Raw genomic sequence first — 14,402 nt, forward strand, 5'->3', positions numbered from 1 at the left:
GACATTTTATGTTTCTTGACTGTAAAAGGATGTCCCTATTAACTAAAGTGGTTTGGCAAGGAGATGGAGCTGTGGCTGTGTGTTTGGATGTCTATAAAACCCAGGACCAAGTACTCAATTAATGGCTGAATTTTAATTTTGGCCTTAACTATTCCTTTTAAATGACTAAATGTTTCCAGCACATCATTCAGTCAGCTAATTCCCAAGAAAAAGTTCAACAGAGCTGCATGATCCACCTTAGTGTTGGATTTTTCATTTAAGTCTTGGCTACAAAGCAAAGCGATATATTATGGTTGAACTTTCACAGACTTAAACCCAACTGGAGTCCAAACATTCATAACACCTGCACAAATAACAAATGCAACAATTCACAGAAATGATCCATGTCCTGGTAAAAATAATGTTTTCTGTTTGAATAATAGTGAAAGTTGGGGGCTTTCAAACTTTTCAACTATTGGTAATGTAAGGTAAGAAGATACCTGGATAACTGGATTCCCAGACTTAGAAGGTAGAGAGATGCCATATTTAATTTGTATACTGTACTATGGATTGAAATTAAATCATTTTTCAAGTTGAATAATAGTGAAAGTAAGCGGCTTTCAGACTTTTGAACTTTTGGTAATATAAGTTGACAAGATAGCTAGACAGCCAGATGGATAGCAAGGTAGCTAACGTTAGATGACTGGATCGCTAGACTGCTTGGAACGTAGAGAGATACCATATTTCATTTGTATACTGTGACATGAATTGAAATCAAATCATTTTTCAAGTTGAGTCATAGTGAAAGTAATAATGAAAGGCTTTCAGACTTTTGAACTTTTGCTAATATAAAGCAACAAGATAGCTAGAAAGCTAGATGGATAGCTAGGTAGCTAACGTTAGCTAGATTGCCAGACTGGTTGGAAGGTAGAGAGATACTGTATTTCATTTGTATACTAACCATGGATTGAAATGAAATACTTTTTATGACACGTTCATATTCATGTCGATTTTCATAGTCTACCAGCAGTTCACACATAGATCTAAATAATGCTAGTAGCCATGGGTAGAGCAGAGGGTGGTACCTCACTCTCTATACACAAATAGCCTACAACAAAATGAATAAAACTATGAGTGCTAAAACACATCTTTCCCCCACAAAATGCCAAACAAGCATAGATGACTTCACCCACCTACTAAACAACCAATACAAACTGTGGGTTCAGAACTCCCTTCTCTAAAACACAGTGGACAAACAGATCATTCATCCCATCCAGAATCATTTTTCTAAACAAGGACACCCACTGTGCATGGCAGGGGTTGTATGTCCATGCCATATCATTATTTTGATGTGTTTCTTCTACATGCTACTGCAGAACAAACATCCTTCTGAGATAATCTATTGGGAGCCCATTGAGACTGGTGTAGTTTGTGGTCAGACTTTCAATGGCCCTGCACTGGACAATCCTGCCATGCTGCCCCTCCTGAAAGAAAAGGTTCAAACTGAGCTGCAACAAAGAGCAAAAGTCAGTAGGTTTCCCCTATAAGTTAAGAGTTTACGACCTCATGGTTGCCAAGGGGTTGCAAGATACTGTAAATCTAAGGGGTCACAAGGTGATTTATATGATGGGAACTACTGAAAAAAACATTTCTGCAACACAAATTAATTGTTATCTCAGATTTTTGCTTATTCATTGTGAAAAACTGGATAGTTTTACCTATGTAAGCATAAAAAATGTTCAAATAAAACAACATGATAAGGGAACATCACTCTTTGGTTGAACTGCTTATACACAATCAATGACACGGGGTCATGAGTAGACACTGCTTCACTTTAAAGGGTCATAAAAAGGTTGGAAACCATTGGCCTAGCCTGAAAGGGCCAATAGCCTTGCTCGTAGAGCTGCAACGAATGATTATTTTCAATATCGATTAATCTGCTGATAACTTCATAACTTGCCAATAAATTATTTGCTTTATAAAATGCCTGAAAATACTGAAAAATCACAATTTTTTACAGTGACAATTTCCTAAAGCCTGAGGTGGTGTCTTGAAATCACTTGTTTTGTCCAATAAGCAGTGTAAAACCCAAAGATATTCAGTTTACTATTACATAAGATAAAGAAAAGCAGCCAATCATCACAAAGGAGAAGCTGAAAAATAACTTAAACAATGAATAGATCATCAAAAATAGATCCTAATTTATTTTCTGTCAAGCACTAATCATTTCAGCACTACTTACATATTAAGTAGTACATATTCTTTTGTAATTTACAGTATGCTCTCTAATGATAGTGTAAGGCATAAAAAGCAATTCTTGGCCCCCAGAGGGAAAAATATTGCTCTTGGATCTCCATTTTAAAAGAAAGCATTCCCACTGGATTTTGGTGGGTGCTCTTCAGTTTTGAGCAGCTAGAATCGTCACCACCTTTCACCCCTCAAAGGACGGCAATGTTGCAACTTCACTGGGTTTATTATAGGTTTTGGTCAGACTTTTGGCCCCTGAGCTGGTTTGGCTCCTCACATGGGACATTCCTGCCGCGCAGCCCCTCCCTGGAAGTCCCTCACTGCGCAGACTCGCGGCTCTCCGCTGTCAGGGCAAGGCAGACTGACAGTATGGCGGCGGGGTGCAGCTGGAAGGATGCTACAGTCGCCCGTGATGTATCAATCGCCGGCAGGACGTAAATGGACTATTGACGGCAGAAAGAGAAGAGGAATTAGCGAGAAAGGCCTGTCGCCGTGAGCTCCAAAGATGGCCAGGCTCGCCGACTACTTTGTAGTGGTCGGTTACGACCTCGACAAGCGAGGTGGGTGCTTCAGTTAGCCTGCCCTGCTAGCTGTAACGGCGTATTATTAGCTCCGGGTAAACAGGAGGCAGGGAGGGAGGCGGGGACGGGCCGGACCGCCGCTCACAGCTGGCCGGCTCTATCCGCTGTCAGCGGGGAGTGTGCAGTCAACTTTAGGCCGGGGACGCGGAGGCCTCACGGGATTAGTGTACTTAAATGCTAGCCTGTCAGCTGGTGTCCCGCATCTTTAGCGGGGGGGCGGGGGGACACATTGAAATGCACAACTCCGCTACAACGTTTATCTTCCAGCCATGTTTTTAGCACCGGCAAAGCAAACTGTGTTGCTCTGTTGACAGTAAACTTTATTTGCCAGGAGCTAACGTTAGCCGGGCTGTTTGGTCGGCTGTGCCCTAAGACGGATTTATTCACCCGTTTCAGCTGTATCTTCCCCAGTTGTCTCTCAAATAATAGGTGCAGCTGTCGGCATTGAAGGTGTCATTTTAAAGCAGAACTTCAGTGAGGGACTGCTGCACAGCGGGTTGTCAGTGTTGTGGCTGCAGGGTCCTCAGCAGTAACTTGGGACAGTCGCTGATTTCCGCTTGGACTTGATTTAAAGCGTGATTCTTAAAGTGGAAATCGATGCTTTTCCTCGTCAGAGTTGCTGATTGTTTTTCTTTGTCTGTGTTTTGTGTGGATTAACCCAAATGGCTTTGCCCCTCCCTGAGCCCCCTCGGACCGGAGCTCTGTTCCCTTGTGTTGTTGGGACGGGGTTTGGACCGTTATCTGAGCCCCCACCCCCCCTCCTTTCAGCCTGAGCCTTGGCCTAGATCTGTGCAGTATAATGGCCCGTTTAATCATGAAATATTCAACCCGCCTATCCGATGGAAGCATGCAGCTTGTAACGTGGTAGTGGAGTCTTTTATTCAGAGTGGATTTTTGCTTATGATTTATTCAGAAGAGGCAAATTGTAACATGACAAGTCCTCTGCGGCTAAAAGCAGGCAGAGAACTGGCTTTTATCTTGATGATGCTGGAGCAACCTACATCACTTCTCTAACTGCTTGAATGCACATTTTGCATCTTGCATTTTTTTTCCTGAAGGGGTAAATACAGGATGTTATAACGTGGACACTGCAAACACTGCAGAAACTCCCCTTCCTGTTCTACCCTGCCTGAATGCAATGCAGAGCAGAACAGGCCTGTAAAAAGCATCTGGGAACCAGACATCAGAGCCACGGTGGCTTTAATGGATCAAGGCTCCCATGCTTGTAAAAACCAAACACTTAAGGGTGATGATGATTGTTAGCGTTGCCCCACTACTGCTGCCACGCTGTTTACAGTAACTTTACACCATGCTGAAGTCTCTGGGTGGAGGCATTTTGTTGTGCTAAACATCTCCAGTAGCAGCCACGAGTTGACTCCCATCCTCATCATCATCGCCATTAGTATTTGATGCGCTGATAGGCCATCATTAACTTCCTCTGGAGTCTGATCAATACTTTTCTGCCACGTCTTTGCTTTTGATACTGTCTTGTCCTCTTTTAGCTTATTCTGGTTCTTCACACATCATCAAATCACAGAGCGAAATGTGGAGAAATTTTTAGTAACATATATGGATATGTTCCTCTTCAAAGCTTCCGTACCAATCAATAACCATTACCTAATGGAGTATTAGTAATATGTCAAGAGTGTGGGTTGTATTATGAGTCTGATGCTCCAAGTGTATCAAATATTTCTGCGTGTGCACGATTATTTTGGTTGTATTTTAATTTTTCCAGCTGTATTGCCACGGGCAGTAAGTGACTGTAAATAAAAGAGTTGGCTTCGAATCAAGAATGAGCGGTCCTCGATCATAAGAATACCAGGAATTCTGCAGCACAGTGGAGTTTCCTCTTGTGTCTAAATATTACATGCATCCTGTCTACGTGTGTGTGTGTTTGTGTGTGAGTGGTTGCTGGTTATCACTCACTCAGTGGAATGTTTGCAAGCGTGGGCACTGACAGGTTGTCAGGGCTGACATCATCGCTGTTCATCTGCCTCTCAGAGAGCCGTCAAAAGCAAAAAAAACCTTGTGGGTGTTTATAAACTGAACTTCCTGGGGGCAGAAGTGTTTTACCTGTTTTTTTTTTTATGATTCATTTCCAAACAACCAGTGACAGTTTGGCTTGGCTACCGGACGCCAACCTGGAGGCGGAGCCTAGAATCTTCCTTTCATCTTCTCCGTTTGTCTCTTAAGGTGTCAGGTTGCTCACATTGTGCTCAACCTAGATGCTCAGTTATGCTTACAGTGGATCTTACTTAGAGCCAAGATGGCTGCCTTTGGGTTGAGAAGTGTCCATAGTTGCAGGGGTGTGGTCCTCATCGCGAGGGTCTTTTGAGAAACCCCACACACAGCATGTCACTGTGTTTTGACAGCGGTTCCTCCACCGCGCTGAGGACACAGCAGCCAATTGGACAGGCAGTCCAAGGCCCAAACAGGAAATGGGAGACGACCCAAGGGAGACATGTGTTTAGAGCGAGAATCCAGATTGTCCCCCTGTGCGTGTCTGAAAACCAGGAAGGGGGTATGTGTGTGTGTGCGTCTGTGAGAGACGGTCTCATTCAAGACAGTGAAGAGACACACATGCGCACACAAACACACACACACACAGACGCTTACATACAGGCTCTATTGTGGCTCCGTCTGTGTGCCTCTGGCGGTGCAGTTTGAGGGTGTTGGTCATTGCTGCGGCGGCCTAAACAGAATGCAGAATGGTTATTTTCAGGCTGGAGTGACAACTCTGGCACTCAGATCTTCCACTGAAACTCAGCCTCTTCTTCACCCTGCGCCCACACACACACACACACACACACACACACACACACACACACACACACACACAGACGCTCACCTACCTACAGCTTGCAGTCAAGCCAGGATCATTCATAACATTTAGTGCGTTTACGTGCACTTAAGTAACCGAGTTACTGTCAGCTTTCTCCAGTAAGCTGATAAACATCATGTAGACGAGTAACCTTGGTTCTATAATGGAGGTAGGAGATTAGAGAAACCTGGTTTGATTTGGTAGAAATGTTGGTTTCTTGGCCATGTGGCACAAGTATATACGTGCATGACAAAGACTGCAAGCAGGGAAAGTTTCTCTGAGTAACCTGGTTTCTAAAGTGCATGTAGGCACACTGATCGAGAGGTCAGCGAGGACACACAGAGAAGCACACGGGACGGACTGAGTGTGCATGGGTGTAGTCGTGTTTACAAAACTCAGGTTGTCTCTATTACTATCCTGCAGTGTTGTCATGAATTGTGACATCACTAACAACGTTTAAGACTGCATGTCAGGGTCCAAAAGTTACTTTTACCGGCCAGACAGATTTTTTTTACCAGCCAAAAATAGTAAATAGCTTTTTGATTATGCAATTTGCCTCTACTGATTGGGGTAGGGGCACAGACTGTGTCCTGGAGACTCACGGTGACATTTTGAGCTCTCATGTATCAAGATGTTCTCCAATTTCATAACTGTAGTGCCAACAACGAAGGAATTGCCTCTCTGCTTTTCCTTTGCATTAATACCGCACACACTACAAAACCTTACACCCTCCAGCCATGTTCTTTGAACACCTGAAGTGACAGTGTTGAGCAGTGGCTGTGGCAGCAGCAGCAGCAGCAGTGGTGCCACAGCTACTGCTGTCTTTTTCTCCACTCCCACGTTAAATCTCCACGTAGCTAGCTGGGTTTGTTTCAATTGCCCGGATGACAGCAACAAGTACCTCACATGCTGTAACCATAAAGGTCGCGGTTTGATGACTGATGCAATTACGTACTACGCAGGACACACACAGCATGGTAGATCTAGCAGATTAAAGTGACAGCAAACCAGCAGCTTTCTCCAGCACATGTAGGGAATTAATTTTTTCCTGCTGGTGATTTTTGTCGTCTGTTGATTGTCTTTGTTAGCTCTATTAGCACTTCTGTTGCTCTTTTGCTGCCAGCTTTGTCAGCTTGACTGGGACATTTTGCATCGGTTAGGGCCGGATATCAAACACTGAGCTGGTTGAACTTTAACCTAACTTCAATTCTGTGGAGGTTTTAAAATGTCAGCTCAACTTGTGATTATGAAACTAACTTTACGTGCTCATTCTCATACATGAGCACATGATTGTGGGACGGTTGTATCTACTTTTCCAAACTTGTTAAAAGATTTTTCTTCTGAAGTATGGATTTCTGTTTTGGTGTCAAAGCGGTGACTAATTCATGTGGTACTCGCAGGTGCATTCAGCTGTGTGAGTGTGAATGCAAGCGAAGATCAGCATGAAACTACATAAAGCTCGCAGGGGAAATAGAAACCTCTCAGACTAAAAGCAAGATGAAGCGGCTGAGTGAGTGGAGGAGAGAGGAGTGTGTGTGATGCTGCCAGCAGTGCCTGCCTGTGGGCAGCCACATCCTCCATTGCTCCAGAGCAGGCCTGCAGCCTTTCAGGCCCTCCAGAAATAGCCCCCACAATCTGCCTTTCATAGGGGGGACAGAGTGACGCTGGGTCGCGGTGGTGGCTGCGGTGCGCTGACGCTTGTGTGTGTGTGTGTGTGCGTGTGTGTGTTGGCGTGCGCCGTCACCCGTCTGCCACTCAGATGGCTGCCTGCGCGTTTGTGGCTGTCTCTGTGTGTTTGCTGCGTTACCGCGGCAACGTTTACCCCCCTGCGGGCTGCGGGTTGTGATGATGAGCGCTTGTCGCATACTGACCAGTAGGCACAGATGTTTTTTTTTTGTAAACCAGTAACAATGCTAATAGGAATCTAGCAGCAGCAGTATTTAGTGCTGATATGTTTTATGTAGCTTTAAATTTGAGAAGTTTCATACCAAAAAATTGCTAATAATTACCCTAGATTAGATTTTTTGCATTCAGCTTTTTAATTGAGCATTTAGACCACCAAACGATACAAAAATTTTCCACTGACACTAAACTGAGAAGCTAATTTTTTGCATTAGTGAAGGCAAGTAGAACCACATCAGCTCTTTCATAATTGTACAGTGAAAAGAAAAGAACAGGGAACTTATTTGCAGATTCACACGGGACAGCTGTCAGTGTGAAAACCTCCATCATATCATTGTTTTGATGTTGCCCTCGTCCTGTGTGTGTGTGTGTGTGTGTGTGTGTGTGTGTGTGTGTGTGTGTGTGTGCGTGTTTGTGGCTGTATTACAGCAGTCTGTCTGCTGTGCTGAATGCTTGTTATTCATGAGGGAGACGGTTGCCCCAGGGCCCCAACGCTGCCCTCATTCCCTCATTCCTATTACACAGATACACAGGAGAGTGTGTGTGTGTGTGTGTTTGTGTGTGTGTGTGTGTGTGTGTGTGTGTGTGTGTGTGTGTCTGTGTGTGTGCGTGCACTGGGGGTAGGGATGTAGATACATGCTTCCTCACACATGTTATCTCTACATACACACAGGGCCTGTAAACCACTTCTGTTGGCAGACACTTACTCTTCTGTCAGATACTGTATACTCAAATCGTAACGTGAGGGTGTGTATGACAACTTTTTGTGCATGTTTGTGCGTCTGTTGCTAAGTAAATGTGATCTGCACCCCAGGGGGCATCTAAGATCTAACATGAATCCACTTTAATACGCTGACTCATTTTTAAAGGCTTTTATAGGCTGTTTTGTTAAAGTTGAATACAATTAAAGACACCAAAAAAACTCACCTGAATGATGGTGATTGGATGGTCACTTTGTGTATATGTTTGTGAGTGTGTGTGTGTGTGTGTGTGTGTGTGTGTGTGTGTGTAGTAGGGGGTGTTAGGGATGCCCTCTTCCTCAGTCCTTTGATGGTTTTCCTGGAATTCAGAGAATTTTCTCGGTCCCCTCTCGGGACAAAGGCTGAGTCAGTGCTGCTCCCAGTCAATCTGTCGGTGCTCAAGGGAGCAATCGTTGAAATCCCCGAGGGGTGATTCCAGCGTGTCCGGGAACAGTTTTGATTTGAAGATAGGGTGTTGTTAGGAGCATTCAGGCCGACTTAAGCTCTGAGTGGAAAAAATGCAGCCCTCTCATTCATTTACATGAGGCCGGTCCAGCGACGTAGCAGGGGTGCCCACGCAGAGGGCTGCGCCAGAAAAAAAAAAAAAAAAGCAGGATCGTCCCGCAACAAAGTTGAACCCGACTCAACTTTTGCCAGACGGCAACACAACGTCGTCTGGCAAGGTGCCGGTGGTGGTCTATGAAGTAAATCTAATCGCATCTTCCTGGTAGATTACTTTGCAACATGAACTGAATATTTCCACTTTTTTTTTTACCTCTCCAGTGTCCCTATGAAAGATAAGATGTGATAACTTTCCAGAGTTGTAAAATACTTTCTCATAGGATTATAAAACGCTGAGCGGTGTTTTGGAAAGTATGAGAAGCTTTCAGACTCATGGATCTGTTCCTCAGACTTGACTTCCTGGATTTTATTTCATTGTCTCAGTGGTACCTGAAGCAACATGATCCCACGCAGGGCTGATTTTTGGTCTGAACACCTGCTTAACGTTGGTAGAGTGTGTTGTGTTAAACTGGTTGGCCATGCAGTAAATACATCACTGCATCACCCTGTTTGTGTCATACTACTTGTGTTATTGAGCTATAGACGGCGTATGGATGGAAAAAACAGCTGCTGATGTAATATGAAACCCGCCTTTTCTCAACAGGAGCAACAGCACAGATATCTATTACGTAGGTTTGTATTTATAGTTGTCTGATTTAACCTGTTGATGACTCCACCACAATGCTTGTGTTGGACATGATCGCTGTATCTTATTGCTACACATATACTAATAGAAATGGAGTTACATCCAGGTAACCTATAGTGTTATTTCACCAAGACTCTGCTCTGTGCAGTCGCTGTGTTTACATTCATTCATTCATTCATACAGAGGTGTGACAGAAGCTCTGCAGTGTGATGACTCTGCTAGCTAAGTGTTACTGAAAAGGAGAAGGAGTCTTCCTTCAACTTGTTTAAGGTTGTCTTCACTCTCAACTGGCTGATAGCTTTTCTTTAAAGTCTACTATCAACCTGACATTTCAGTCTAATTGTAATTTTAACATTTCTCTCGGCCTCGACCGTCATTTTCCACTAATTGTCTCTGCGGTGGCTAAATAAATGCATGAAAAACACTGGTTTAGTGTCTGGTGGTAGAAGATTAAGTCTCATCTTTATTAAGACAGCCTCCAGGTCAAATCTGTCCTTCAGAAAGGAAAGGAAATCTGCCTCCCAGACACCAACTGTGTGCTCGCTCTAATCTCATGTGTAGCCTGTGATTGGTTTAAATATGCAGATGAAAAGATGCTCATTGGTCCCGACCTGGTTTGATGTCTATAACACTGTACTGTATTTATGGTACTGTCTTTGCTGCTCTCCCCTCCCCCCCAAAAGAGAGCTCTTTCCTGTTTCAAGGTTGAGATTACTGTGTAAACCCAGGTTTTGCTTGTAGGCAGGGACCAAAATGTGATATTACTTTGAACCTGGACATTTAGCTTTTCCTGTGCGACATACATACAAACAATACTTTAAAATGCTGACTTGGTTGTATTCTCAGCGTACTGTTTTAATGTTGTCACATCACAACATGCTTGTTGTCATGTGAGCTCCACATACTCACATATAGCCCCTTTCAGACATGCTCCTCCTTGTGATGGCGATTTAAAATGATTATATTGTGTCTGAATTTTATAGCACGTAAAAGTCCTGATGACAATCTGTCAAAGTGGGCTACTGCAGGCCTGTGGAAAACAAAATGATGAGAAACTTTATTAGCGTTGGTACTGTGAGAGGAGGGGGCTGAGCGTCACTTGTGCTCACATCGGTCAATAAATAAGGCCTCAACAGCTGATTCAGCCTGTGAGAGACTTCAAACCTCCACCGCTACAGCAGTAAAACCACTCCCTCTGGAGCACCAGGTGCCAAATATTGAGCAAGCATGGTTTCTCTTTCTGTAACGGTCCTGACATTTCTGAATAAAGCTCTAACAGACATTTAGGTGAAAGACACCACTGTCTGAGTGACAAAAAGCCATCACTTCAACAGATAAATGTAGCCAGCAGTGTTGTGTGTTCCATTTGTGAGCAGGGCTTGTGTGTCTGCAGTATACCACTTATTTTGGAGGGATTTTGAATAGACCAGAAAAAGTCAGTCAGCCATAGATTCAGCTCAAACCCTGCTGTCTTGCTTCAATTGTTTCACTGTCATTTAGTTTGGTTCCTGTTTGGTTATGAGATACGCACACGTCTGTGTCTTGACTACTGGTTGCCCAAGTAACAAGATGTAATTTCCGGGCCATGTGTGTGAGGTTGATTAATGGTGTGGTAGGAGAAAGAGTTTTGGGGTTAATTTGCAACCGAGTACAATCTGAGACTAGAATATAGTAGCGCTGATAACAAAGGAAAGAAGAAGAGTGTTTGGTTGAAATGATTAGAGGGATTTAGTGTATTGCTGAGTGAAGACTAGGGCCTGGGTGCCAGAAGATAAGTCGTGATTGAGTGCATTAGCCCATAGCTATCATGTTTCCTGTTGCAGTATTCTGGGGTAGCGCACGGAAACCTCATTTGCATCTTGTTCTCCAGGAGCCTGTTGCGTTAAGACCATACTTCCTGTCTTTCATTGTGTCAGTCGTGTATTAATAAGTTTAATGAGACAGACAGTCATATGCTTTGGTAAGTTGTCACTGACATAATCTGATGTCTTAAGCTGTTTGTGCACAGTGATTAAAAAAAATTACAGTTTTACAATGAACAGTTTTTTTTTTTTTCAACATGGCTGCTCATCATCCTCTTGTCGACTTAAAGCTCCTCTAGAACCACAAGACTCAACATCATCTGTGACAGCATCATGTCAGCACGCAGGCCATGTGCCTTCCTCATCATGTGATTATCATCCACTGATGAGTCCTGCCCTCCATTTATGTCACTCTTGTCTTGTCACTCACTGATGTCACACCAGCCTAAATAGCACATTCTGGCAACTGAACACTCGTATTTACAATAGATCTACTGTGTGTCGTCCACTGAGTGTCAATTTGATGTTATTTGACAAAAAACTATGCATTGGACCTTTCAATATTTATAAAAAAAACAGAGCAGGTTGTAGTTTTTCACAGTGCACTCAGACATTAGCATGAAGAAAAGTGAAACTGATGAAATAAACACTATGTCCTGAAGTAATCCTAATTCAGAACCGGATTAGAATTGATTTATATTTTAAATATAACTAAATGTTGTTGCCAGAGCAGCAAAGTCACTATATATACTCAATAATATCTCACTGGAAACAAAAATAACATGTCAATAAAGTATCAGTTATTCCTCGTGATTATTATGTACAATGTGAAATTTCAGCGGTGGTGTTCATTATTATATTATTATAGGGGGGAAACACCTCTCTATGATGAGAGAAAGGGGTGAGAAGGAAACAGTAGTTGGTCTGTGACAGGCAGAAGCTGTGCTGAGCTGATGGTTAGTCAGGCTCTATATAAATATACTGTGCTGGTCATTGTGACTCTTGTGTCTGCCGGGAGGGTGATTTTTTTTTCCACGAGTCTTGTCACGATTGCTCGTCTGCTCTTTAAATCGTATTGTAAATATAAATCAGTGTTTCCCCGCTTTTCTTAGGATGACAGGGCAACGGGTAGGTACTGCTGACACATAGCACCTTAAAGACCCGGTGCAGCGAAGTTCATCAGGGCGTCTCCGTGACATATGTGGTTCTGGAAGCGTGTTGGTGAACTGTTGTGGCTGACGAGTTAACCGCTAACACACTAGCCAAGTGTGAACATGTTAGTGCTAGTCAGTTACAGTAGCTCTCTGAATGTCTTCCTGTTTTCTGTGTATTGAGCAGTTGACGCTGTCCAAGCTAACAAACTTGCTGAGTGGCAGTTAGCAAGCTTGTTAGCCTGGTTGCTAATGAACAAAAAGCTCATTATTTTGCCATGCTTGTCACAGTTATTGTTCATGATTTTTAGCCTTTTTCGAAGACATCGTTACTGTTGGCATTTTTTCGATTTCACTACCTGTGGTGAGAGGCAGTGGTCGTCCTTCACACCAGTGCAAGTGAAAATAAATATTGCACTGTGTTTTATTGTCTACAGTTCGAAGTCATTCGAAGCAATATACTGATTGTGCTATTTATGACCAAAGCCACGGTCTGTCTTAACAAAGCCATGGTCTGTCTGTTTTCTGTCTGGAAGTACAATTGTGAATGTACAAAACCCAGAGTGACTGGAAAGTAGATGGTCTGTGTTCTGTGAGCATTGGCAGGTTCTCTCCCCCCCGACTCTGTTGAATGTGTTTGGCGGCTCAGACTAAAGCAGAGGACATTTGCAGACAGCCACCTGTAGCTGCGGAGGCGAAATGAAAAGAACGAGAAGAAATAAAAGTCATGTCATCAATCATCAGTCTGTGACGTTTCGATACGAGGTAGAACCGAAGCAGTTTAACACCTAAAACTAAATAAGTCTAGCGACTGCTGTCTCCCTTCTCTGAGGCCATTTCCTCTCCTGGAAGGCTTTTCGTTTTTGTTTTGGGGGTTCGGGAGGTGGAGAAGGGGGGGGCGGGGGGGGGGAGCATTAGTTTTGCAGGAAGGATGTGAGTTTGCTGAAGAGCTTTTGCACAAAGAAAAAGTCCCACATTGTCTCCAGGGCGACGGCGGTTGCCAGATGGAGAGGGTTTTTTTTTTTTTCACCCTCTATTTGGCTCCTAAATGGCAGCTTTGCTCAGCCAGTTGGTTTTTAACATGCATTGGTTCATTTAATTATGTAGGATTATCATCTTTGACGTCGCCTGACACCAGATTCAGACTGAAATGTCAAGTGTTACTTATTGATGTGCTGATGTGCGGCTCTGAGGAGCTCAGTGACATAAAACCATATTGTGTTGGATTGGACCCAGTGAGGGGCTTCGGCCTGTAGCTGCTGCGCTGCTTTTAATCAGAGTGACTCACATGCCTTCGTATTACTCAACAACACTGTCCTGCACGTGTGTGTGTGTATAAGAAAGTGCGCAAGTGAGTGGCTGTGTATTCATGTGTAAATGAATGTGTGTGTGTGTGTAATAGCAAACACAGCAGAGAGAGAGCACTATCAGAGGGTGTGGTGTAGAGCCTGAATACAATGATGTCATCATATAGTTTTGTATGTTGTCACCCAGAAGGCCTCATCTCTGTAAATGTCATTAGAGATGTTATCTTAACACAATGCGGATACTGTAGTTCACCTCAAGTGCACTCTAATCACATTAACCTGTAATGCAGCTGATCCTGTAATGATACATGGACATTAGTAGTATCAATATATATATAAGCATAATACTTGCAGCACATTTTGTTGCAGCATTAAGTTACTCAAGGAGGTTTTCATCATAAAAAACTTTTGTGAATGAAACCTGAGGAGAGAATTTGTAAGAGATTGTTTCATCAGTAACTTCCAATCTCAACACTCTCAGCTCGCTTCAGACCAGACTTTCTTGCTCGTTTCGTGCATAGTTGCAAATCTGCACACACACACACACACACACAAATAAACCTGCATGAACACACACAAGGCTCAGAGCTCTTTTGTCTCGACTACTGCAGTCGCCGTGGAAACCGCCTGATGTGTCACTGTGGTTTGGAAGCCTGCGAACGAGA

General features: G+C 43.5%; 1 protein-coding gene across 4 annotated transcripts in view; it reads left to right on the forward strand.

The window, feature by feature from the left end:
• The first annotated feature begins 2,252 nt into the window (after positions 1-2,252).
• sbf1 (SET binding factor 1) overlaps positions 2,253-14,402 on the forward strand; it is a 61,424-nt gene continuing 49,274 nt past the window's right edge. For 2 of the 4 annotated variants that reach the window (XM_042403874.1, XM_042403875.1), the window contains exon 1: positions 2,253-2,786. In XM_042403874.1, coding sequence (XP_042259808.1) covers positions 2,732-2,786 — 55 coding nt within the window. In that variant the 5' untranslated portion in view covers positions 2,253-2,731. The remainder of the gene's footprint in view (positions 2,787-14,402) is intronic. The other 2 variants (XM_042403878.1, XM_042403876.1) reach the window with 1 other exon arrangement.

Source organism: Thunnus maccoyii, chromosome 23 (assembly GCF_910596095.1).
Source record: "Thunnus maccoyii chromosome 23, fThuMac1.1, whole genome shotgun sequence".
Taxonomy (NCBI): Eukaryota; Metazoa; Chordata; class Actinopteri; order Scombriformes; family Scombridae; genus Thunnus; species Thunnus maccoyii.